The following is a 26,424-nucleotide window of genomic DNA, read 5'->3' as shown; positions in this document are numbered from 1 at the left end:
GCCAGAAATATCGATGAGCCTTTACCCTCGGGTTTAGGACAGGAGCTCTTTCTAGGGCAAATACAAAGAACGTGTTTCTTCCTACAAATTAGTGGCATCCTTACGCCGTCTGGATTCAGCTGGTAAAGTAACTCAAGCCTTGTCCTTGACTGCAGGGGTGGGCGGGGTGGACGGCTCGGTGTTCTGCCCATTGTGCCTGGCGTTCAGGGTGCTGGTCTACGCAGGCCTGGACAGTCCTGGTGAGGAAAGGGAGCCGAGCGGAGGAGGAGGAGATGGCGTCCCAGCCGCCACCTCCCCCGAAACCTTGGGAGACCCGCCGAATTCCGGGGACCGGACCGGGACCAGGACCCGGCCCCACTTTCCAGTGAGTGTGCGATTCTTCAGGCTGTGAGTTTGGTGTGCCCGAGAGCGGACTTGTCAGGAGGCGGTTGAAGCGGTTGTTGGCGGAGGTGTTCCCTTCCCCTCTTCAGCCAGCGCCCCCATCCTTGTGGATAGGGGTCGAGGTGGAGCTGGGGCGCTTACCAGTGGGGATTTCAGTGTCTCACAGCTGTTTCTGACCCGGCGGCTTTTAGCAGCAACGGTTTTTCGGGAGCTTCTGGACGTCTCTCTGGGTCCCTGTGCTTGGAAGAAAGGGGGGCGGCTTCCTATTCCTTCTGTTTCCTAGACACTGACACAATGGCTTCACCCTCTTTAAAGCTTAGATTTTGGGTCTGTAGCAGTTGAGAGAGGCATTTGCCCAGACAAGGCATTGACAGGGAGCAAAGTTTCTTGTTAAAGGTGTTAACCTCTCGAGAAGTTGGTAAAAGCCCGAAAGGTTTTACGCAACTGGAACCCAAGCTGCGTACACTTTTCATTCTTTTCCAGCATAATTTAGCCAATGTTTCGGATCGAGATTGGATAAGCAACTTCAAAGCGGGAGATCTGAGGCCTATGGATGGCCTTTGTGTGCAAAATAGTGTATTTTTCTGAGGCCTGTAGTTTTCGTTTTGTTTTTAATCAGTATCCGTTGGTTTATAGGACTTTTAAAAGGCTAAAACAGAGTTGGGAGTGTTTCGTGGCCTCGTGTGGCTTTTGTTAGGTAGTGCTGGACATCTTAATTCAGATAGGTGTGCTTCAAATGTCAAATCACCTACTATTGTAGGTTTTTCTAATGCATAAAAACTCCAACATATTACTGGAATGTATTTCTGCTGTGTTCTGAAATCTTTTATTTAAACACTATAGCTTTAACACAGTAACTACTTAATTTGATAAGGACACATTACAAGTAATAAGTTTTAAACTCTGGTAAGTCACGATTACATTATCTGCTACTATTTTTATGAGTGGGTTTTTTTTTTCCCGATTTAGACTGCTTGTCGGATGAGAAAGATTTTATTTTTTGCATGTTAAAGTCCTTCTTGTGTGAAATTAACCATTTTGCCACTTTTTTCATCATGAAGTATTTTAAACACAGAGACTAGTAGAGTAAGATAATACCTGTATATTCACTACCCAACTTCAAAAAATGTTAACACTTGCAGATTTATTTTTAAAAAGAAAAGTTAGACAGTTAAACTCTCCCATTCTTCTTTCCAGTGGTGACTGTTGTCCTTATTTGGTGTTTCAAATACTCAGTAATGTTTTTATACTTTAGTGCTTAGGTTTGTGCTAATTATATGCATTTTAAATTTAAAGCTTAAAAATGTAACAATAATATATATTGTATATATCGTAATTACATGTTACTGTTTATATATTATTTGTTAATATCTGTTTTTGTTTTTCCTGCTGCCCTTTTTTCTATTGGCTTTATCTTTGCCTATCAATTTGTAAGAGTACTTTATTGTTGATACTAATCCTTTTTTTGTTAGTACATTTTGCTGATACTTTTCACTGTGTGGCTTGTCTTTATATTTATGTTCAATTTTTTATACAGATGTTTTTGATTTTAATATAGCCAAAATTTTCATATTTTATTGCCTGTGCTTTTTGTCTTGGTTAAGAAATCTGTCTACCTAGATCAGGACAGTTTTTCTGTATGTTTTAAATTTTCTGGTGTTCACATTCATATCTTTAATTCACGTGGAACTGCCTTTATATAAAAATCAGTTGGGAGGCCGAGGCGGGTGGATCACGAGATCAAGAGATCAAGACCATTCTGGTCAACATGGTAAAACCCCATCTCTACTAAAAATACAAAAAATTAGCTGGGCATGGTGGCGTGTGCCTGTAATCCCAGCTACTCAGGAGGCTGAGGCAGGAGAATTGCCTAAACCCAGGAGGCGGAGGTTGCGGTGAGCCGAGATCGCGCCATTGCACTCCAGCCTGGGTAACAAGAGCGAAACTCCGTCTCAAAAAAAAAAAAAAATCAGGCCAGGTGCAGTGGCTCACACCTGTAATCTCAAGAACTTTGGGAGGCCGTGGTGGGTGGATCATCTGCGGTCAGGAGTTCAAGACCAGCCTGGCCAACATGGTGAAACCCTGTCTCTAATAAAAATACAAAAATTAGCCAGGCGTAGTGGCGGTTGCCTAATTCTAGCTACTCAGGAGGTTGAGGCAGAATGACTTGAGTCTGGGAGGTGGAGGTTGCAGTGAGCCGAGACTGTTCCACTACACTCCAGCCTGGGCAACAGAGCAGGACTCTGTACCAAAAAAAAAAATCAGTATGAAATAGGGAATCTAATTTTTTTTTCCCATATAGGTAACTAATTATCCCAGCATCATTTATTGAGTAGTCTGTTCCTAGTTTATAATGCCATCTATGTCATATCAGGTTTTCCTAAATACGTGGTTTTGTTTTGAGCACTTTCTGTTTACTAGCATCACACTATCTTAATTACAGAATTTTTTAAGTCTTAATTTTTGGATGTCAATAGTTTCCACACATTGCTGTTCTTTGTAATTGCCCTTGTTGCCGTTAGACCTTTTTAAAAAGTCTTACTGGGATTTTTATTGGAACTGAGCTGAATTTGTGGATCAAGTAAGTTTTTTATTCCATGAATATTGTAAAAGCTACAATTGGTGAGAATTTTGATTATCTTAAATATCGCCATGAAGTTTTTTTTCTCATATTTTATTTTTTATTCCTAGATTATTTTTGCTGTGGTAGTTGCAAATGGGCTTTCTTTTTTCCTTTTACATTTTCCAGTTGGTTATTAACTGGTATGGCAGAATGCTAATGATTTTTTTCTAATATAAATGTTAAGTACAGCATAATGTCAAACTCTTAATTAGTTCTGATGCTTTGGTTGAAATTCTCTTTAGTTCTATGTAGACAGTTCTGTCATTTACAGATAAGCTAGCATTCTTATATTGGTCCTGACTTCCACTGGAATGCTTCTGAATTTTTTTACTGTTAAGTGTGAAGTTGCTTTTTGTTTTTGATAGATATCCTGTCAAAATTCTATCTCGCTACCTTGCTCAGATTTTTAAAATTTTCTTTTTTGTTGTTACTTTATTATTATTTTTTGAGACGGAGTCTCACTGTGTCTCCCAGGCTGGAATGCAGTGGCATGATCTCGGCTCACTGCAACCTCTAACTCCTGGGTTCAAGTGATTTTCCTGCCTCAGCCTACTGGATAGGTCAGGTGATTGGCCCACCTCAGCCTCCCAAAGTGCTGAGATTACAGGTGTGAACCACCATGCCCGGCCCTACCTTGCTCAGATTTTTATCATGAAGAAGTATTAAATTTTATGAATGGCTTTTCTGCAGCTGTTGAGACCATTGTATATGTTTTGCTTTAATATGAAAATGTGGTTTATTGTATCAATTAACTTTCTAGTGTTGAACCACCCTTGCATTTCTCAGTGAACTCTGGTTAGTCGTGATTTTTTTTTCTGATATGCAATTTCAAATTATATTCTAGGCCAGGTGGTGTGGCTCACATCTGTAATCCCAGCACTTTGGAAGGCCAGGACAGGAGGATTGCTTGAGGCTGGAAGTTTGAGATCAGCCTGAGCAACACAGCAAGACCCTGTCTCTATAAAAATTTTTAAAATTGGCCAGGTGTAATGGTGTGTGCCTGTAGTCTTAGCTACTAGGGAGGCTGAGGTGGGAGGATCCCTTGAGTCCAGGAGTTCATCATACCTCTGCACTCTAGCCTGGGTGACATAGCAAGACCCTGTCTCCAAAAAGAAAAAGAATTCTATTCCAATATTGTAAGTCTTTTGTATACATGTTCCTAGATGAAACTGAAATTTTCTTTCTTTGTACTATTATGGTTTTGTATCAAAGTTTTATAGCCAGATAAATTTTTGTGTTGAGCCTGACTTATTTTTTTAAGATAATGTCTCACTGTGCCACCCAGGCTGGAGTGCAGTGGTGTAATCACGGCTCACTGCAGCTTCTATGACCTAGGCTTAAGTGATTCTCCTGCCTTAGCCTCCTGAGTAGCTGGGATTATAGGTGCATGCCACCATGCCCAACTAATTTTTATATTTTTAGTTGAAATGGGGTTTTGCCGTGTTGCCCAGGCTGGTGTTGAACTCCTGGGCTCAAGCAATCCGCTCACCTCAGCCTCCCAGGTGACTCCCAGGTGTAAGCCACCTCACCTGACCTAACTGATTTCTTTATAGGCAGACTGCCTTCTCCTTAGTAGACTTTTAGATTTTATCTGATATCTTTGGTCCTATAGCTTTAGTATATTGTATCTAGGTATGAATTATACAGACACACACATACATATTATATTTGTTTCTTTTTGCTCAGTACCCACAGTATTCAGTCTGAGGATTCATGTCTTTTTTTTATTTCAGGAAAATTCTCACCAATTATACCTTTATTTTTTTATTTTTATTTTTTTTTTGAGACAGAGTTTCGCTCTTGTTACCCAGGCTGGGGTGCAATGGTGCGATCTCGGCTCACCGCAGCCTCCGCCTCCTGGGTTCAGGCAATTATCCTGCCTCAGCCTCCTGAGTAGCTGGGATTACAGGCACGTGCCACCGTGCCCAGCTAATTTTTTGTATTTTTAGTAGAGACGGGGTTTCACCATGTTGACCAGGATGGTCTCGATCTGTTGACCTCATGATCCACCTGCCTCGGTCTTCCAGAGTGCTGGGATTACAGGCTTGAGCCACCTAATACTATTTTGAAGTTTTGTTTGAAGACTAGTCTTTCCTCTCTTCTTCTGTTAAGCATTATATCAGGAATAGTATATGCTGTAAGTAACAATATCTGACCTACTATGCTTTGGACTACAAAGACATTTATTGTTTAGTTAGCAAGAAGTCTAGAGATCTGCTGTCTCGACATTGTCATCAAGGGACCTAAATTTTTCCTGGCTCTTTTTTTGTCAACGCTCTGACTTGTGGACCATCTCTGTCTTTTGTTTGTTTGTTTTGAGGTAAGTCTTTGTATTATCTGAAGTTTCTCTTTTTTTTAATATGTAATTTTGTTATATAAGCCTTATTATTATTATTGTTATCAGGACAGAGTCTTGCTCTATTGCTTAGGCTGGAGTGCAGTGGTAAAATCTCAGCTCACTACAACCTCTGCCTCCCTGGTCGAGTGATCCTTGCCCCTCAGTCATGTGAGTAGCTGGGATTACAGGCATGCACCACTACACCTGACTAATTTTTGTATTTTTAGTAGAGATAGAGTTTTGTCATGCTGGCCAGGCTGGTCTCAAACTCTTGGCTTCAAGTGATCCACCTGCCTTGGCCTCCCAGAGTGCTTACGGGAATGATTACAGGAGTGAGCCACCATGCCCAGCCAAGCCCATTTAATTTTTAATGAGAGCTGGACATTGTATATGTATATGGCAGTTTAATGTGATCTGAGGCTTAAAGATATCTTTCTCTAACGACTTTTCCTTTTGACCAGAATGTTAGGCCACTAACAATCTAGAATCACTTTAATCCAATGAAGAAATGAGCTGATTTAAAACTTGGTTTTCATTCCTGCCAGAGTTAGTCTATTTCCTGTTAACCCTTTCACCCTTTCTAATAGCATAGATCCCTTTTTAGGTTTATATGGTCCCAATCTGAAGTGTGAGGGTTCCCTATGCCCTTCGTCTTTAGTGTTCTGAACTCCAATTTATGTCTCCTTAGCCCAGGGAGTCTGTTAAGATCTCTGCCCAGCTTCTCATCCTGTCAACCATCTCTTCTGGAATTGGCCTTAGTTTCTAGAGAAACATCTCAAAATATCTGGGGTTTTTTTTCCTCCTGGATTTTGACTCCAGAATTCCTCAGTGCCTTGTTCTCTAATGCTTTAAACAGAAATTTTTCCTATTTCCTACCTTTCTAGTTTTCAGTGGGAGGGTTAATCTAATTACCTCAACAACCATTACTTAAAGTAGAATTCCCAAGTGATTGGCCCACATTAAAACTAACTTTGTATTTAGTTGTATTTATACAGCCAACTAACTATTGGCCCTCTAACTTTCAACATTAGAAAGTTAATTGATACAATAAACCACATTTTCATATTAAAGCAAAAACACATACAATGGTCTCAACAGCTGCAATCATTACTTAAAGTAGAATTCCCAAGTTCTGTATTCCCAAGTTCTGCTTCTTAGTGTACAGCAGCTAATTTTCTTCTTGACAGATAGTTGAAAGCAATTCCTGTAGCTGTGGCCACCTTTCTTTACTTTCCTTTTCCCTTTCCCATTCCTTTCCCTTTCCTTTCCTTTTGACACCCAGACTGGAGTGCAGTGGCGCCATCTTGGCTCACTGCAACCTTTGCCTCCTGGGTTCAAGCAATTTTGTACCTCAGTCTCCCAAGTAGCTGGGATTGCAGGTGCCCACCACCACACGTGGGTGATTTGTTTATTTTTAGTAGAGATGGGGTTTCACCATCTTGGCCAGACTGGTCTTGAACTCCGGACCTTGTGATCTACCCACCTCAGCCTCCCAAAGTGCTGGGATTACAGTACCGGCGTGAGCCACCTCACCTGGCCTGTGGCCATCTTTTCTAAGATTTCTAATGGATTTTAAAAAAATATTTAAGTGTTTTTATTTCATTTCAATTTTTATTTCACAGATACTGTTTGATTTCTCTCTGATAATTTTTAACATATCCAAAATCATTCCTGAGCTGTTAAATAAAACCGTTTTTTTCATTGGGTTTTATTCTTGTTTTTTTTGTTGGCTTTGTTTCTTAGTGTTTTTATTTCTTCATGTGTGGGGCATTTTTGACATGGTCATTTTGAGTAGTAATTTTAGAGTTCTATTTTCTCTCCTTTCCCTCTTCCATGTTCCCCTCTCCATCTAATAGATTTCCTGTTGCCTCTACCTGTTCTTTCTACCTACCACTTAGGGAAGAATCAGGTATAAAAACAGTGGGCTCCTGTAATCCCAGCACTTTGGGAGGCCAAGGTGGGTGGATCACGAGGTCAAGAGATCGAGACCATCCTGGTCAACATGGTCAAACCCCGTCTCTACTAAGAATACAAAAAATTAGCTGGGCACGGTGGCTTGTGCCTGTAATCCCAGCTACTCGGGAGGCTGAGGCAGGAGAATTGCCTGAACCCAGGAGGCGGAGGTTGCGGTGAGTCGAGATCGCGCCATTGTACTCCAGCTTGGATAACAAGAGCAAAACTCCGCCTTAAAAAAACAAAAAACAAACAAAAAAAAAACAACAGTGGGCTAGCCTGGGCATCGTGGCTCACACCTGCAATCTTAGCTCTTTGGGCGGACCAGGCAGGAGAATTGCTTGAGCCCAGTAGTTGGAGACCAGCCTTTCAAGATGTAGTGAGAACCCCATCTCTACAAAAAAAAGAGGCGGGGGGAAGCCAGGAATGGTGGCACGTGCCTGTAGTCCCCGCTCTTGGGAAGCTGAGGTAAGAGGGATCACTTGGGCTATTGCCTGCCTGAGTCACGTGCCGGGTGTGGTGGTGGGGGGAAGCTGGAAGGCGTAGTTCTCCTTTCCCAGCCCCGCTGCCCGTCCGCCATGTTTTCAGGCCGAGTCTGGCTTGGTGTTCCCTCGTAAGGAAATGGCCGGGGAGCTCCAGGGGACCCAGGCGCCGTCACTTCGGCGGAGCCTGGGCTGACCAGCCCGGACAGCGGGGTAAACCTGATCTGCGCGAGGTGTTTGTACTGCTATTTATTTTTGTGAAGAGGCAAATCATGAACTTTGCAATGAAATCTCAAAGGGGACCTCATGTCCCTGTGGGGGACAGTGCCCCCAAGGATGGGGTTGAGATAATCAGTAAGGCAGAGAGCAATGAGAAGAGTTACCTTTACATGACTTTAGACTTACAAGAGTCCCACAAATCATCTAATTCCACCATTCATGTTACCAACAAGTCCAAGAAAAGGAAGCAGTTTACCAGAAGACATAGAGGTTGCTACAACCATTTTTGTAGGATGAAAGCTCTGCATGCCATTGGTGCCTCTGAGATCCCATTTCATTCTGAAGGCAGGCATCCCTGTTCCTTAATGGGCAAGAATTTCCGCTCCTACCTGCTAGATCTGCGAAACACTAGTACCCCTTTCGAGGGTGTACGCAAAGCCCTCATTGATACCCTGTTGTATGGCTATGAAACAGCCCTCTATGGGACAGGGGGTCAAAGCACGAATTGGGAGCTCTCAGCGACAACACCAGTCAGCAGCCAAAGACCTAACTCAGTCCCCCGAAGTCTCCCCAACAACCATCCAAGTGACATACCTCCCCTTCAGTCAGAAGAGTAAACGTGCCAAGCACTTCCTTGAATTGAAGAGCTTTAAGGACAACTATAACACATTGGAGAGTACTCTGTGATGGAGCTGAAGGACCTTTGCCGTAGGTTAAGCCAGTCAGTTGCAATGTGCAAGACAGACTGCTTGCCAGGCTGCCCTCGGGACATCTGACTCAGCAGCCCCAGACTGTATCCATTGAAGTTCCTGTTGTATCCAGAGTTCTTAGAACTTCTGCCGGAAGGGTAATTCCCTAACCCTTCCTTATGGGCATTTTTAGAAGATTGGCTAAGACTATTTTGCCCCAATAGCACTTTTTTCTGCATTTACATTCAGGTGTTATTCTTTTTTTTTGAGACGGAGTTTTGCTGTTGTTACCCAGACTGGAGTGCAGTGGCACGATCTCGGCTCACCGCAACCTCTGCCTCCTAGGTTCAAGCAATTCTCCTGCCTCAGCCTCCCAAGTAGCTGGGACTACAGGCTGCGCCACCATGCCCAGCTAAGTTTTGTATTTTTTGAAGAGCTGGGGTTTCACCTTGTTGACCAGGATGGTCTTGATCTCTTGACCTCGTGATCCACCCGCCTCAGCCTCCCGAAGTGCTGGGATTATAGGCGTGAGCCACCGTGCCCTGCCTTCAGGTGTTATTCTTAATGTTTCTGTCAAAGCTTCTTAAAAATCTTCACTTGGTTTCAGCAATAGTTCACCTGCCTTGTTCCAGGTTTATTTAATTCCAAAGGTGAGAGTTGGAGTGAGATGTCTTCCATATCTATACCTTTGTGTACAGTTGAATGGAAACTGTTTGGGTTTAGGGCATCTCAGAGTTGATTGATGGAAAAGACAGACAGTAACTGGTGGGAGGGTCAAGTGGGGAGGTTGGTGGTGTGTGGAACGACTTACCCTTGTGCTCCACTTAAACCAGATGTGTTACAGCTTTCCTGACATGCAAGGATCTATCTACTTTCATTCCACACTCACGAATAAATTGAATCAAAGGGAATGTTCTGGCACCTGACATAATTTGCCAGGCTATAAGACAATAGGAAGGAATGATTTCCCCTAACAAGCCAATGCACTGGTCTGACTTTATAAATTATTTAATAAAATGAACTATTATAAAATTAAATTAAATTTAAAAAAGAGGGATCACTTGAGCCTAGGAATTTGAGGTTGCAGTGAGCCGTGATTGCACCACTGAACTCTGGCCTGGGTAACAGAATGAGACCTGTCTCAAAACAAAAAGCAAACGAAGATAATACTGCAAAAACAGTGAGTTAGATTAAGGATATCACAGATCAACTCAGTTAGTAGTTGTTTCATTTCCTGGGCTGGAAGCCTTACCACAGTCCTCTCACTTTCTTAGTTCTGTAACTTTCTCAAAATACTCAACTGTCATCAGCAAATTTTATAATCTCTTTGTAGGAGCCAAGGTGGCACATCCTCACTCCCAGCCTCAAGCAAGGAACTGGTTCCACTTTAAAGGAGCACTTTTCGTTTTTGTTACTTCATAGAAGACTGCATCTTGGCTGTCACTGCCTGATTACAGAACCAGAATTGAGTATGCCTGTAGCTTCAGCCCTCCTTAACATGTTACATTTCTGTTTAGTTTCTGTTCCATAAGTCTGTCTTGTGTTAAATCTAGATAATGCCTGTTTGTTTTTCTCTCTGTTTTCTCTGTTATTGTTTCGACTTTGGAGCAGAACTGCTTCATCAAAGCCTAAATGCACTGTACTATCTGACCGTTCACTGGCTCTTTTAAGTTTTGTTTTATTTTTAAACATTAGATCCAGTAAAAGAAAAAAAAAGTAGAGTTCTAGTAACTTGTTTACAATATTATAATACAAATCTAAATTAAAACTTTATTCTAGATTAGAACATTACCATTTTGCAGTTCCACATCTAATATTTGTTTCAGGCAAGGATGATGAAGGGATGCTAAACTATCAAATGAACAATTGCTGGGGAATAGAATATTTGTGTGGTACCAAAATGTCATCCCATAGATTATATACTAATTTCAAAGGGATCTAAGAGTCACCTCCTTAACCAACTAATCAAACTTAGCTTCACAAATAAGGAGGCAATAATATACCATTATGTACCTCCTGAAGTAATACTGTGTGAAGTAAACAACATCACTTATGAATTATTCTTGCCAAAAAATATTGAACCTGATTCTAATCAGTCTGTTAAATGCAATCTTAATAGGAAGTCAGATAAGAGTACCTTAATACTTTGGAGAAACACAAATCTGTGGTGGGAGGTTGTTTTTTGTTGTTTTTTTTTTAAGATGGAGTTTCACTCTCTGACGCCTAGGCTGGAGTGCAGCAGAGTGATCTCGGCTCACTGCAACCTCTGCTTCCCAAGTTTAAGTGATTCTGCTGCCTCAGCCTCACGAGTAGCTGGGACTACAGGCGCCTGCCACCACGTCCGGCTAATTTTTATATTTTTAGTAGAGATAAGGTTTCACCATGTTAGCCAAGCTGGTCTCCCGACTCCTAACTTCAGGTGATCCGCCTGCCTCGGCCTCCCATAGTGCTAGGATTACAGGCATGAGCCACTTCACCTGGCCTGGGGGTAGGACATTTCTAGAAAAAAACTGGGTTTGACTCTTCAGAAGTACAGGGATATTTGAAAAAAATGGGATTGTTCTAGTTTAGAAGAGAAAGGAAACAAAACAACCAAATGCACTGTGTGAGCCTTAACTGAAATTTTGTCCAAAAAGTTTTAAAAGACATTTGGGCTCATATAGCACAATAATTTAAAAAGCAGTGATAAAAAGTCTAAGCCAAGTGCAGTGGCTCACGCCTGTAATCCTAGCACTTTGAGAGGCAGAAGTGGAAGGATTGCTTTGAACCCAGGTCTTCGAGACCAGCCTGGGCAACAAAGAGGGACCCTATCTCTACCAAAAAGTTAGGTGAGGGTGGTGGTCCCAGCTAAATAGGAAGTTGAGGCAGGAGGATCACTTGAGCCCCAGAGGTCAAGGCTGCAGTGAGCCATGTTTCCCGGAGACCCTCTTTCTAAAAAAAAAAAGGGTGAGCTTAAAAATGGGCAAAGTATCTAGATAGATATTTCTCCAAATAAGATTGTAAAATGACCAATAGGCCAGGCACGGTGGCTTACACCTGTAATCCCAGCACTTTGCGGGGCTGAGGTGGGTGGATCGCAAGGTTGAGAGTTCAAGACCATCCTGGCCAACATGATGAAACCCCATCTCTACTAAAAATACAAAAATTATCCAGGTGTGTTGGCACACGCCTGTAATCCCAGCTACTCAGAAGGCTTTCAGGAGAATCACTTGAACCCAGGTGGCGGAGGTTACAGTGAGCTGAGATCATACCATTGCACTCCAGCCTAGGCAATGGAGCAAAACTCCATCTCAAAAAATATAAAAATAAAATGACCAATAAGCACATGAAGATATGCTCAACATTGTTAGCCATCAAGAAATGCAAATTAAAACCATAGTGAGATACCACTTCACACCCACTAGGATAGCTATAAGGAAAAAGATAAGAGCAGATGTTGCCAAGGATGTGGAGAAATTGGAAACCCTCATACACTGGCGAGAATGTAAAATGGTACATTATGCTTTGGAACACAATCTGGCAGTTCCTCAGAAGGCTAAATGTAGAGTTTCCGTATAAGCCAGCAAACATGTCCATACAAAAACTTGTATATAAATGGCCATTGCAGCATTATTTGTAATAGCTGAGAAGTAAAAGCAGCCCCAATATACATCAACCGATGTATATTATAAATAATATAGATATATTTTGGCAATAAAAATAATACAAATATAATTTGGCAATTAAAATGAATGAAATAGAGTTGGCCTTCCACATCCGTGGATTCAGCCAACTGTGGATCAAAAATATTCAGAAAATAGGCCCGATGTGGTGGCTAACACCTGTACTCCTGGCATTTTGGGAGGCCAAGGTGGGAGGATCACTTGAGGTAAGGAGTTGGAGGCTGTAGTGAGCTATGAATCATGCCACGACACTCTAGCCTGGGCAACAGAGTGAGACCCTCTTAAAAAATAAAAAAGAATTCAGGAAAAATAAATTTTATCTGTACTGAACATGTAAAGACTTTTCCTTGTCATTATTTCCTAAACACTACAGTGTAACTAATTACATAACATTTACACTGTATTAGATACTATTAAGTAATCTAGAGATGATGTTAAGTATACAGGAGGATGTGCATAGGTTATATGCAAATACTATGCAGTTTTATATTAGGGACTTGAACATTCATGGATTTTGGTATTTAAAGGTTTTGAAACCACTTCCCCACAGATACAAAAGGATGCCTGTACTGATAACATGCTATAAAATGGATAAACCTTGGAAACATTATGCTAAGTGAAAGAAGCCAGTCACAAAATACCACACATTGTATGTGTCCATTTGCCATAGATCCTCATTATTTGTGGATTCTATATTTTCAAATTGGTCTGCTCACTAAAATTTATTTGTAATCTCAAAATCAACATTCCTGGCACTTTCACAGTCATTGAGTACAAACATAGATCAGGGGAAAATCTGAGTTGTCCCTTAGCTGACATAACCGAGAGATAAAAAAGCAACACTCTGGTTTCTTTTTCAGCTGTTATGCTGTAAACAGTTGTCCTTTTGAAAGTCTGTTTAGTGCCAGATTTTTTCATATTTTTTAATGGTGATTTTGCTGTCTAAAATGGTGCCCAAGCATAGTGCTGAAGTGCTCTCTTGTGTTCCTAAACAGAAAAAGTCTGTGGTGTGCCTTACAGAGAGTACAGGTGTTAGATAATTTCATTCAGGCATGAGCTATTGTGTTGTTGGCTATGAATTCGTTATGAGTTAACAATATACCTGGAATAAAGTGACTTTAAACAGAAACACATGTAAGTATATGTATTGATTGGTTGATGAAAGGAGCAGTGACTTGGTATTTGCTGGTTCAGAGTTCACAGCAACTTTACAGAATATAACTGTCTTAAATAACAAGCATTAACTATATATGAAATGTCCAGAATAGACAAATCTAGTGACAGAAAATAAATTGATGGTTGCCAAAGATTGGGGAAGGGGTGGGCAGGAAATGGGGAGTAGCTGCTAATGAATATGGGGATTCTTTTTTGAGGTGATGAAAATATTCTGAATTAGACATGGTGATAGTTACACACTTCTGTGAGTATACTGAAAACTATTAAACTTTAGGCCGGGCATGGTGGCTCACGCCTGTAATCCAAGCGCTTTGAAGACCAAGGCGGGCGGATCACCCGAGGTTGCGGGTTTGAGACCGGCCCGACCAACATGGTGAAACGCTGTCTTTAAATAAATTTTAAACATTAAAATGATGGCTAGGTGCAGTGGCTCACTCCTGTAATCCCAGCACTTTGGGAAACCAAGGTGGGTGGATTGTTTGAGCCCAGAAGTTTGAGACCAGCCTGGGCAACATGACAAAACCCCATCTCTATAAAAAATTTTAAAAAGTAGCCAGGTTTGATGGCATTCACCTTTAGTGCCAGCTGCTTTGGAGGCTGAGGTGGGAGGATCACTTGAGCCTAGGAGGTTGAGGCTACAGTGAGCTTTGATTGTGCTACTGTGTTACAGCCTGGGCAACAGAGTGAGACTCTGTCTCTAGATCAGTAGAATTTGTCACAGCACTAGGTATATAGGAGGTGTTTTATAGTTACTTTGAATTGAATTTATTGTACGCTTAAATAACTGTTTTGAATCTTCTTTGGTTTTAGATCTGCTGATTTGGGTCCTACTTTAATGACAAGACCAGGACAACCAGCACTTACCAGAGTGCCCCCACCTGTTCTTCCAAGGCCATCACAGCAGACAGGAAGTAGCAGTGTGAACACCTTCAGACCTGCTTACAGTTCATTTTCTTCTGGATATGGTGCCTATGGAAATTCATTTTATGGAAGCTATAGCCCTTATAGTTATGGATATAATGGGCTGGGCTACAACCGCCTCCGTGTAGATGATCTTCCACCCAGTAGATTTGTTCAGCAAGCTGAAGAAAGCAGCAGGGGTGCATTTCAGTCCATTGAAAGTATTGTGCATGCTTTTGCCTCTGTCAGTATGATGATGGATGCTACCTTTTCAGCTGTCTATAACAGTTTCAGGGCTGTATTGGATGTAGCAAATCACTTTTCCCGATTGAAAATACACTTTACAAAAGTGTTTTCAGCTTTTGCATTAGTTAGGACTATACGGTATCTTTACAGACGGTTACAGTGGATGTTAGGTTTAAGAAGAAGCTCTGAGAATGAGGACCTCTGGGCAGAAAGTGAAGGAACTGTGGCATACCTTGGTGCTGAGGACCAAGCAGCTAACTCAGCAAAATCTTGGCCAATATTCTTGTTCTTTGCCGTTACTCTTGGTGGTCCTTACCTCATTTGGAAATTGTTGTCAACTCACAGTGACGAACTAACAGGTAAGGGAACACGTTCAGATACTATATAACAATCTCAAATTTCAAGAACAGATTTGTTAAATTAGTTTTCTTTATATTCATTTGTATTTACTGTTTTGGTCCAGTTATATTTTCAGTTAAGAGCTTCAAAACTGGCAGAGAAATATATAGCAAAAATAGGTTTGCTGATTAGTTTATTGTTCAGTTAAACAGTACATATTACCTTACTGTTTACAAGTTACTGAACTTGGTGCTGTAGAGGATACAAAGCTTCATAGAGCATAATTCCTGTCTTTCTAAAATGTGTTGGAAGGGAGGTGGTGTAAGACACAAATACTTCATTAATTGTAATGAAGCAGAAAGTGTGATAAGAAATACGACAGTTGGGGAGAGATGTAAGGTTTCTTGAAACCTTTTTTAATATGTGAGACACTGCGCACGGTATTTTGTGTGTTGTATCTCAATTATTTCAACAACCCAAAGAGATAGAAATTATCCTCATTTTACAAGTGATAAAACTGAGATTCAGAGACTCGCTTATCCAGGGTCACATATTTAATAAGGCAGAACTATAAACAAAACCAGGTCTGCTTCAATGTTAAGCTGTATTCTCTCAACTGGTACAGAGTATTAGCTCACTTTAGAAGAGGGAAGCTATCATTTTTGACTGTGGTATCCAGGAAGAAATGGCATCTAAGTTACATTTTTGAAAGCTAGGCAACCTTTCATCAGTTAAATAAAGAAACGAAAACTATCAAGCTGATAGACCAGCTTGAACAAAAGTACATAGGCAGAAAATAAGAGATTTGTTTGGCAGTTGTCCTATATAGTATTAAGAAATAATATGAGAAATTAGGTTGAAAGCTAATAGTAGAAGCTCTTAATTGCCATTATGAAACAATCTTTACATAAGGAATGGATGGTTTTTTTAGCAGTTTATGTTTGTTTTTAAGTAGACTGTGTCGTACGTGTAAACAGTAAAGAAGTCAGTCTGAAGTGTTTAAGATATGTCAGTAAAAGTCAAAACAGGGGCCAGGTGTGGTGCTTAATCCCAGCACTTTGGGAGGCTGAGGCAGGCAGATCACGAGGTCAGGAGTTCAAGACCAGACGGGCCACCATGGTGAAACCCCATCTCTACTAAAAAATACAAAAATTAGTTTGGCATGGTGGCTCGTGCCTGTAATCCCAGCTACGGGAGAGTCTGAGGTAGGAGAATTGCTTGAACTGGGACCCAGGAGGCGGAGGTTGCAGTGAGCTGAGATTGCAACACTGCACTTCAGCCTGGGCTACGGAGCAAAACTCCATCTCAAAAAAAAAAAAAGTCAAAAGAGGTTGTAATTCATAAAGGATTTAGGTTATGTTCACCTTTGTATTCCTACTATCTAAGCTGCTTGGCAAATAGAAGGTACTTAATAGGTATTTTTTAATTTGGGGGTATCAGTTATGATACTTTTACCTTAGACTATTTGAAAGATAATGAAGACCCAAACTAGAGTGTGTGAGAAGCAGGATTGATATAATAGATTTAGTGGATGTAGTCACTGACTAAATGAGGTATATAAAGGCAAAGTAGAAATCAAAATACCCTAGACCTTTAAATTTGGGTTATTAGAGGGATAACATTTTATTCGTTAACTCAATAAATATTTGTTGGGCGCCAACTACATACCAAAGAGTTCTCAGAGCTAGGGATATAGCAATGAATAAAATGTATTTTAAAAATATCTGCCTTTGTGACAATCTAATAAGGGAGAAACAGTAAGAAAATAAATAAAATATATAGTAAGCCTGAAGGTGCTAAGTGCTACAGGGGAAAAAACAAAACAGGGAAGAATATTGGGAGTGTCAGGAGTAGGAACAGGGGTTGAACTGCACATACAGTCAGGGAATGCCTCCCTGAAGCAGTTGAGGGAATAAGCCCTACAGCTCTTTAAAGGAAGAGTGTTTTGAGGCATAGGGAACAGCAAAAGTACAGAGGTATTTAAGTGGCATGTCATGGGAACAGGAAGGAGGCCAGTGTGGTTGGAGCAAAGTGTTAGTGGCAGGAGATGAAGGCAGTAGATGGTATAAGTAATCCCAACACTGGGAGGCTGAGGCCTGCAGATCACTTGAGCCTGACAAATCATGCAAGCTAGTTTGGCCCTCTTTCTCACATGCACTCTCTTGCCATGTGATATGCCTTCTGCCATGTTATGACACAGCAAGAAGGCCCTTACCAAATGCAGAACCCTTGATCTAGGATTTTCTGACCTCTAGAACTGTGAGCAAATAAACTTTTATTGTTTACAAATTACCCAGTCTGTAGTGTTCTGTTAAATCAGCATAAAACAAAGACAGTACTGCTCAGTTGTTTATTTGAGAAGTCAATAATGAATTGGAAATGAATGAAGAATTAGCCTCTGTGAATAGTCTACGTGGTTCAACTACAGACAAGAATTTTTCCAAAGAAGGTGAAAACACTGATCCTATACAACCTGAATCTGCTAAGATATGTTGCAGCTGATGATGGTCAGAAATAAAGGTGGAGGAGGAAAAGGCCTAGTTGGACAAAATTTACAAAGCTTTTGAAAATAGTTTTTTGTCTATGGTTATTCATTGTGTTATTCATCAGCAGGTATATCGCAGAAAATATTTGGATTAATCATGTTATTGAACTAGTAGTGTCAAGGTAAACTTTATTCACTCTTGTGACATAATCATTGTCAGTTTTATGAATTTTTGTCAAATATAGAAGCTGAAGATCCCAACTTGCCTACAGCATGGCAATCAATGGCCAAACAAGGCTTAAGTTTTATTTTATTTTATTGTTTTGAGATTGAGGCCAAGAATGAAATTTTTTTTGACTCCTTTTAGCTATTGTTATTAAACCCATTTGGCTTTGGAAATCACCTTTTGTTGCAGACTTAGTTATATTTTGAGTTCTTTTTGGAGACAGGGTCTTGCTTTGTCAGCCAGGCTGGAGTGCAGTAGCATGATCATAGCTCACTGCAACCTTACACTCTTTGGCTCACGTGATCCTCATGTGATAATACTCTTTGGCTCATGTAGCTAGTACTAGACATGTACACCACCACGCCTGGCTAATTTATTTATTTTTTGTGGAGACAAGATCTGTGTTGCGCAGGCTGGTCTTGAACTCCTTGGCCTCAAGAAATCCTACTTCACCCTCCCACAGTGCTGAGTGAGATCACAGGCATGAACCACCATGTCCAGCCTAGACTTAGTTATATTTTTTGTTGTTGTTTTCTTTTTGAGACAGGGCCTCTCTCAGTTGCCCAAGCTGGAGTGCAGTAGTTAGTACAGTCTTGGCTCACTACTGCAACCTCTGCCTTCCAGGTTCAAGTGATTCATGCTGAGACTACAGGCTCATGCCACCACACCTGGCTAATATATATATATATATTTTTTAAGTAATGAGGTCTCCTTATGTTGCCCAGGTTGGTCTTGAACTCCTGGACTCATGTAGTTCCCCCTGCCTCAGCCTCTCAAAGTACTGAAATTATAGGCATGAGCCATCATGCCTAAGCTGACTTTTTTTTTTTTTTTTTTGAGACGGAGTTTTCTCTTGTTACCCAGGCTGGAGTGCAGTGGCGTGATCTCGGCTCACGGCAACCTCGGCCTTCTGGGTTCAAGCAATTCTCCTGCCTCAGCCTTCCGAGTCGCTGGGACTACAGGCATATGCCACCATGCCCAGCTAATTTTTGTATTTTTAGTAGAGACGGTGTTTCACCTTGTTGACCAGGATGGTCTCCATCTCTTGACCTTGTGATCCACCCGCCTCGGCCTCCCAAAGTGCTGGGATTATAGGCATGAGCCACTGCGCCCAGCCCAGCTGACTTGTTTATATTATTAAATAATTCAAGCTAAAACCACAAAGCAGAACAGTGCTTATACGCAAAACTTACACTGGAGTAAAGTTTTGACAACACCTAACATTGTTTGACTCATAAGTAATGTCACACTGCTTTGTATACCTTAGTGTCAGAAGTTAACACAAGAAGCAGTATCTCCATTCTCACACAAGATGGCAGCAGATACATTTTCCAAAGCTGTTAAATCAATGCCAGAGCATTTTTTGGACCTCCATTCAAGCACCTCCATTCAAGGAAATTTCCATATTTCAAAATCTATTCATCTATGCAATTGAGGAACTTCCACTTACTCTTCATTTGGAAGTGATTAATCTGCAATGTAATAACATGGTAAAAGGCAGATATCAAGAGAAGAATTTAACAGAAATCTGGTGTTTTACTCTCCCAACTCATAAATATGCTCAGTTAAAACCACATGCTCATAGACTAACACTAGGATTTGACATTACTTGTCTGTATGAAAAGGCATTTTCAAAAATGCAGTGCCTCAAATCTTACTACGAATTGTAATTAGCAAATGAATATTTATAATTGAATTCCAATTAAGTGAAATATCCTTCCTCCAAAATATTTTATTCTAAGGAACTTCCAAATAGACCTGTATTACAAAAAAGGAACATGGTTATTACACTTTGAATTTTGTGTAAATTTATGAAAATTTTGTTTTCTCTCTTTATATAAGTAATTGCACAATATCCTGTTTTGCCTCTTGGCTTTCAAAGTCTAAAATATTTACCTGACCCTTTACAGAAAAAATTGCCAACTCCCTGGCTCATGGTAAGGGAACTGGAAGCTGGAGCTTAAATAAAGGAAAAAGTTTATAATAGGTATCTTTAGTGGATGTATTGTTGATTTAACATAGTATTCATTATAGATTTTACTTGGGACGGGAGGACTTTCTCTTGGTAAATTTATGCAGTTTGCAAACCATAGCCAGTGAAATATCTGCATTTTTCTTTTGTAAATTTTATTAACCTAATTTTAATTTGGCTTATAGACAGCATCAACTGGGCAAGTGGTGAGGATGACCATGTAGTTGCCAGAGCAGAATATGATTTTACTGCCGTATCTGAAGAAGAAATTTCTTTCCGGGCTGGTGATATGCTAAACTTAGCTCTCAAAGGTAACAAATTATGAATAAGTTGAAATTATCTTTTAATTTTTAATATTTATAAATGCAGTATTAAAAACTATGACAAAGGATCTTGTTCATTATTAGTTAACTTAGAGATAGTTACTAGAACTTCTTTTTCATGTCAATTTAGACCTTCCAAATCTGGAGGAGTCAGGAAGAAATGCCCCAGCAGAGTAATTCCAATAGTATTTCACTGAGATAAGGAAACGCTTTGTTTACATAGGTTTTTCTAAATTCCAAATACTTGAATTTCAAACTGTTAATCCCCACACAAAAATGTGATGTCAGTAACTAAATGTAACAAATGTAATTAAGCAAAGAAATTATCTAGCATCATCTAAGCATTGCTGTCAGTCCTTGATTACTGGGACTGGTGTTGCTTCTTTATTATTTCAGTAGTGTTTACTTCAGAAGTTTCATCATGAGTATTTTAGGAAATATCGTGAAGTATTATAAACCCCAGCAAGAAATTTATACACATCTCAGGTTGATTTTTGGACTAAGTCACTGATAGTTTTTAATGACTCTAGGAAAATGATCTTCCCTTTACCATTCCTCAGTAATAATTATCAGGATTTTTGTGAGTTTATTATTTTTTTAATTTATGTGTTTGTGGGGATTCAGGTTTATTGCAAAAAAGTGATGTTTTGTTGATGAAGTTACTAATAACAATAACATGCTATTTATTGAGTACTCTGTTTAAGGTACTGTATTTTATGTATTTCATTTAACCCTTACAATAATATTGTGAAGTGAGACTATTATTATCCTGTCCTTGTTTTACACTTGAAGAACTGAGACTCAGATTAAGTAACTTATCCAGTATCACAAAGATAAGGTGCAATACAACTGGACTATGAATGTAGGTTTGTCTGACTTGAGACCTTGTGCTTTTAACAACTCTGGCTGTTTTCTTCATGGAAGGATCTATTAATGGAAACTTCAGCCTTTTATTGGCTTTAGTCAGTCTACACAGGAAGAAATACCTTCAGTGTTCAAATCATTAGTATGTAAATAATTGAAGAATTTGGATCAGATTAGTAAATTAGCCTCATCCCTTTTACATAAAACCTAGACTTAAGTGAGGTGCAGTGGTATGCACCCATAGTCATACCTACTCGAGAGGCTAAGGCAGGAGGATCCCTTGAGACTAGGAGTTTGAGGCTGTATTGCACTGTAATCACACCTGTGGAATAGCACCACTTCACCCAGCCTGGGCAACATAGCATGACCTTTTCTCAAGAAAAAAAATCAAAAACAAACATCTAGACTTTTAGGTATTCTATTTGTATTTTTCTTCTAGGAAAAATAGCAATTTACTATTTTGGATTTCAAATGAATGATTTTTTTCTTGAAGATTTATTGTTAGAGATTGGAGCAACACAAACAATTTTAATTAAATAGAGGTCATGTGGTTTCTTTGAGTTACATAATACTTCAGAAAAATTTTATATTTTATTCTTGAATGAATAGCGCATCTTAACACTAGCTTGCTTCTTGGCTTTCCTCCATTGCTCAAGAAAAGTATGTTTGGACGTTTGGAACAAAATCATTCATAGACATGGTAAATTTGTTTGATTTTTTTTTCCTGTTATTATAGAGCATTAAACATTAAAAAGTCTTATATTGTACCTAAAGTATAATGTTGAACTAAAATTGTAAGTTAAGCAGCTTTTTAAAGATATAGATAAAATAGAGAGGAAAATACTATAGAAAATTGCATAAATTAAATAATCTTTCTTAAAGATTATTTAATTAAAGGTAATTATTATAATTACCTTTATCATATGGCTAGAAATAACTGGGGTCTTCAATTTTTTTGTCCATCTCAGATTGAAGTTAACATTTACTATCTTCAGGATTGTTTACAACAATCATATGAAATGAATTTTATATTTTTGCCAAAAGTAGGCTAAGAAAACGTAGTGCATAAAGGTATATCTTTTCTATGCTTAATTTACCTGGTTGAGAAGGAATGAGGTATTCATTTCTTAGACTCCAATTTAAAGTATGAAAGTCAATGATGTTTTCAGTTTTGAGAGAACTAAATCTCCTAACCCTGTGAATGGACCAACTGATACAAACTTTATGTTCTTCAGAGTGAAGGAAATGTTTAGTAAGTATAAAATGAAAATACAGGAATGGACCTAGAACTGTTAAGCCTACTCAGCATTTGATTTTGAATATATACCCATGTACTATTTATTTGTTATCTACTATATAAACATAATGTATTTTCCTGAATATGATATTTTACCATTAATATTCTGTTGGACCTCCAAAGTATGTTGTAATTACAAGACTGTCTTTTTTTTCCATCAGAACAACAACCCAAAGTGCGCGGTTGGCTTCTGGCTAGTCTTGATGGCCAAACAACAGGACTTATACCAGCGAATTATGTCAAAATTCTTGGTAAAAGAAGAGGTAGGAAAACGGTGGAATCAAGTAAAATTTCCAAGCAGCAACAATCTTTTAACAACTCAACACTAACTAAAGGAGCCACAGTTGCTGATTCTTTGGATGAACAGGAATCTGCCTTTGAATCTGTTTTTGTTGAAACTAATAAGGTTCCAGTTGCACCTGATTCAAGTGGGAAAGGTGGAGAAAAACAAGGTCTTTGATATCTTTCACGTTTGCTTGCAGTTGAACAATACCTTAGAGTACTTTTTAAAATTATTTCTCACAAAGAAATGAATCTACAATCCAATGAAAACATTTGTTATTGGCTATCACAGGTTGCTGCTAGAAATTATTAAAGTTATACACTAGTATGTTGGTCTGGTGACCTGTTTACATTTTATTATACACGTTATTGGACCATGAGGACATTTGTTTTACCTAGATTTTAAGATTATGGAGACTGCTGTCATTTTCATCTTATTTAAATCTCTAGGTTTATTGGAAGAGTAAGATTGATGAACTATAGCATGCACAATTTGGTATAATAGGGATCATTAATACTTTTAAAAGTTCTACATTAATTGACTTGGAATCCTTAGAAATGGGGTGATAACCCAAAAGTATGAGAACAGGCAAAAAGGTTAATTTTTTTTTTTAAACTTTAAGTAATCTCAGTAATAAAATTTTCTGATCTATATTATATCTAGTGTTGGGTTTATATTTTCACCCATAAACAACTGACACTATTAAATCTTTTATTGTATTTTTTAAAAGTTAAAAGCATTCTAAAGGACATGGTTCTAGAATGATAGAGTATGTAGCCCTAATAGTTTTCCCTCCTAGTAAAAAGTCTGAAATTTATCTTTCCTATAAATTGTTCCATTTCTTCTAAGGATCACTTAACTCTTTATCTCTTTAAAATATGACTAGTTTTCATACTGGGTGAATCAGAAATATATGAAAGGTATACCTTCTTTTCCTACAACAAAAACTTGAGTTTGAGTTTGCACTTAATGATATAGTCAGTTATTGTAATAATTTTTAATCTTTTTATAGATTTTCTGCTTCCACTTTGTGTGATTTTTTTAAATTCCATATTTAGTATGCTCTGTAAATATTGAAAATGTGTCACATTGGATACATTTTTCTTTTATGTCTAATTTTTACTACTGAGACTGACTTATAGTCTCAGTGCTCAGCTGCCATTTAGAATACGATAATCCTCACACCTGTGATCTTGGCACTTTGGGAGGCCAAGCCAGGTGGATCACCTGAGGTCAGGAGTTTGAGACCAGCCTGGCCAACATGTTGAAACCCTGTCTCTACTAAAAATACAAAAATTAACCAGGCGTGGTGGCGTGCATCTGTAGTCCCAGCTACTCAGGAGGCTGAGGCAGGAGAATCGCTTGAACCCAAGAGGCAGAGGTTGCAGTGAGCTGAGGTTACACCACTGTATTCCAGCCTGGGTGACAGAGCGAGGCTCTGTCTCAAAAAAAAAAAGGATACGATAATGCTATTTGACATGTTTTTTTGTTTCAAATGCAGTTAACTTTCAGTACACTGAATATTTTCCCAGAAAATTAGAAAATTCATATCCTTGCTATGAACATACTACAGAGTAATAACTATCAGGAATACAGATGTATAAGAATACATTTATAAATATTGTTAAAAACTTTGAACTGTTTGATAAAAATTGTGATTTAGTATTTTTATCTTTCTCACAGACTATGTTCAACAAATAAGTAATTCTCAAATAGTTCTGACTAAAACATACAGAAACCAAATACACACCCAGCATAGAAGAACTTTACTAAAGGCTTCTTGGAAAGCCTTTTGAAATGACAGTTTTATAACTAACATATTATTTAAAATAGAAATCTAGACCCAGTACAGAAAAATAAATACTTTATAGTAAAATGTATTTATTTTTGGCCAGTTTTTCAACACCCAGGTATTAGCCTTGATGTTCAAGAGATAATGTTTCTGTATATTATTTATTATTTGTGTTCTACAATTAAAGATTCTGCTTTGATTTGTTAGATGATAATTTATAGATATTTTATTCTCAAATTTTTGATAAAACAAATTATTAAATTTGGGGTTGAGCTGTCTAAATTGGATGCTAGAAGTAAAATCGAAGTGACCACTATGAAAGATGTATAGGGAGAAGAGTACAGCACAGAGTGAGAAAACAGTGGCACTTTTGTAAGGGTGTCTATTGTTTGGTTAAGTCTGCTATATTACAGTATGCATTATCTAACTGGTAACTATATGTGTCTGAAAATTCCTTTTGTATTAAAATTCTGGAGAAGGAATTCAGGACTAGAATAAAGAGAAATTTTGTAACCTTTTCTATCATGACAGTTTTAGAGTAATGTGTTTAGCTGAGATTAAATGTTCAAGGCTCCAATATTATTTTTAGGAACTTATTTAAGGAGTACTACTTTACAGAAATTAACACATCAAAACCTTTTTAATATAATAAATTATAAGTTACAATAATAAAACGTTTCCTTTAATTTTTCTGATTATATTTTATGAGTTCAGGAAGGAAATGGTAAGAGAATTGTACATTTTCATGTTTTAACATTTTATGTTCGTACTTGATTCAGTCTGTCCATGTGTCATAATTATACATTTACTTGAACACCACTATCTTGGCTTTTCTTAATGGAAAAATGAACAGAAACCGAATGCAGTTAAAGTTTTATTTTTAGTAGTTGTGAAGTTACTTTTATTGGAGAAATAAAAATATGTTAAACTTGATTGACTTTTTAAAGATAAATTGTTAATGCAAGATTAGAATTAATATGAAGTCTCTTTTTAGTATTGTATATATTACCTACTGCAAACTAACATGTCTATTTCTTTGGATTTAAAGAAAAAGAATACATTTATATAAAATTACCTACAGGTGAGTTAAATGAAAAGACTTCACACCTAGATTTTGGGAGATCTAGATTCTAGTTTAGACACCACTGCTTACTGTAAGATTTAAGTCCTATCATTTATTTTTCAGTTTCCTAATTTATAACAGTGGGGATAGCTGCGACATCTGCCTCACATGAAAGTGCTTTTTATTTTTATTTTTATTTTTGAGATGGAGTTTTGCTTTTCTCTTCCGGGCTGGATAGAGTGCAGTGGCGCAATCTCAGCTCACTGTAGTCTTCACCTCCCGGGTTCAAGCCATTCTCCTGCCTCAGCCCCTTGAGTAGCTAGGATTACAGGCACCCACCATGCCCAGCTAATTTTTTTATTTTTAGTAGAGATGGGGTTTCACCACATTGGCCAGGCTGGTCTCGAACTCCTGACCTTAGGTGATCCATTCACCTTGGCCTCCCAAAGTGCTGGGGTTACAGGTGTGAGCTACCACACCTGGCCCAAAAGTGCTTTTTATTTTTTATTTTTTGAGAGAAGGTCTGGCTCTGTAACCCAGGATGTAGTGCAGTGGTGTGATCTCAGCTCACTGCACCCTCCACCTCCTAGGCTCAAACCATCCTCCCACCTCAGCCTCCCAAGTAGCTGGACTAAAGACTTGTACCACCACGCCTGGCTAATTTTTGTATTTTTTTTGTAGAGATGGGGTTTCACCATGTTGCCTAGGCTGGTCTCAAACTGGTGAGCTCAAGTGATCTGCCTGCCTCTCTGCCCCCAAAGTGCTGGGATTACAGGCACGAGCCACTGCTCCCAGCCAAGAAATTGTTTATATATTGTAGATACCATGTTCTTGTCAAGTTCATATGTTGGAAATAACTTGACATTTGTTCATTCTTGTCTTTGTTGTTTTTCATAGAATAGAAATCCCTCCAGCGGTTTATGTTTTTTAGGTCTTGCTCTTATTTAAGACACAGTTTCCCTCTTTTGTCCAGGCTGGCATGCAATGGCACAGTCTTGTCCCACTGCAACCTCCTTCTCCCGGGTTCTAGTGATTCTCCTGCCTCAGCCTCCCATACAGTTGCGATTACAGGTGCCCGCCACCATGCCCAGCTAATTTTTGTTTTGTTTTG

General features: G+C 38.9%; 1 protein-coding gene and 1 pseudogene across 2 annotated transcripts; both read left to right on the top strand.

Moving 5' to 3' along the window:
* The first annotated feature begins 232 nt into the window (after nt 1-232).
* PEX13 (peroxisomal biogenesis factor 13) lies at nt 233-25,183 on the top strand. 2 transcript variants are annotated; one of them, XM_035272503.3, is made up of 5 exons: nt 233-364; nt 10,019-10,154; nt 14,334-15,028; nt 19,877-20,002; nt 22,337-25,183. In XM_035272503.3, exons 3-5 carry the CDS (start codon nt 14,359-14,361, stop codon nt 22,633-22,635), a joined length of 1,095 nt encoding a protein of 364 aa, XP_035128394.2. In that variant the 5' UTR covers nt 233-364; nt 10,019-10,154; nt 14,334-14,358; the 3' UTR covers nt 22,636-25,183. The 2 variants fall into 2 exon arrangements, with proteins under 2 accessions (XP_035128394.2, XP_002757772.3); XM_002757726.7 differs by lacking the exon at nt 10,019-10,154.
* On the top strand, nt 7,901-8,812 carry LOC144579290 (protein C1orf43 homolog pseudogene; annotated as a pseudogene).
* Nucleotides 25,184-26,424: the final 1,241 nt, after the last annotated feature.

The sequence above is a fragment of the Callithrix jacchus genome, chromosome 14 (genome assembly GCF_049354715.1).
Source record: "Callithrix jacchus isolate 240 chromosome 14, calJac240_pri, whole genome shotgun sequence".
NCBI classification, from domain to species: Eukaryota; Metazoa; Chordata; class Mammalia; order Primates; family Cebidae; genus Callithrix; species Callithrix jacchus.
Note: the sequence above shows the minus strand (reverse complement) of the source record. Positions and strands in the feature narration are given on the sequence as shown.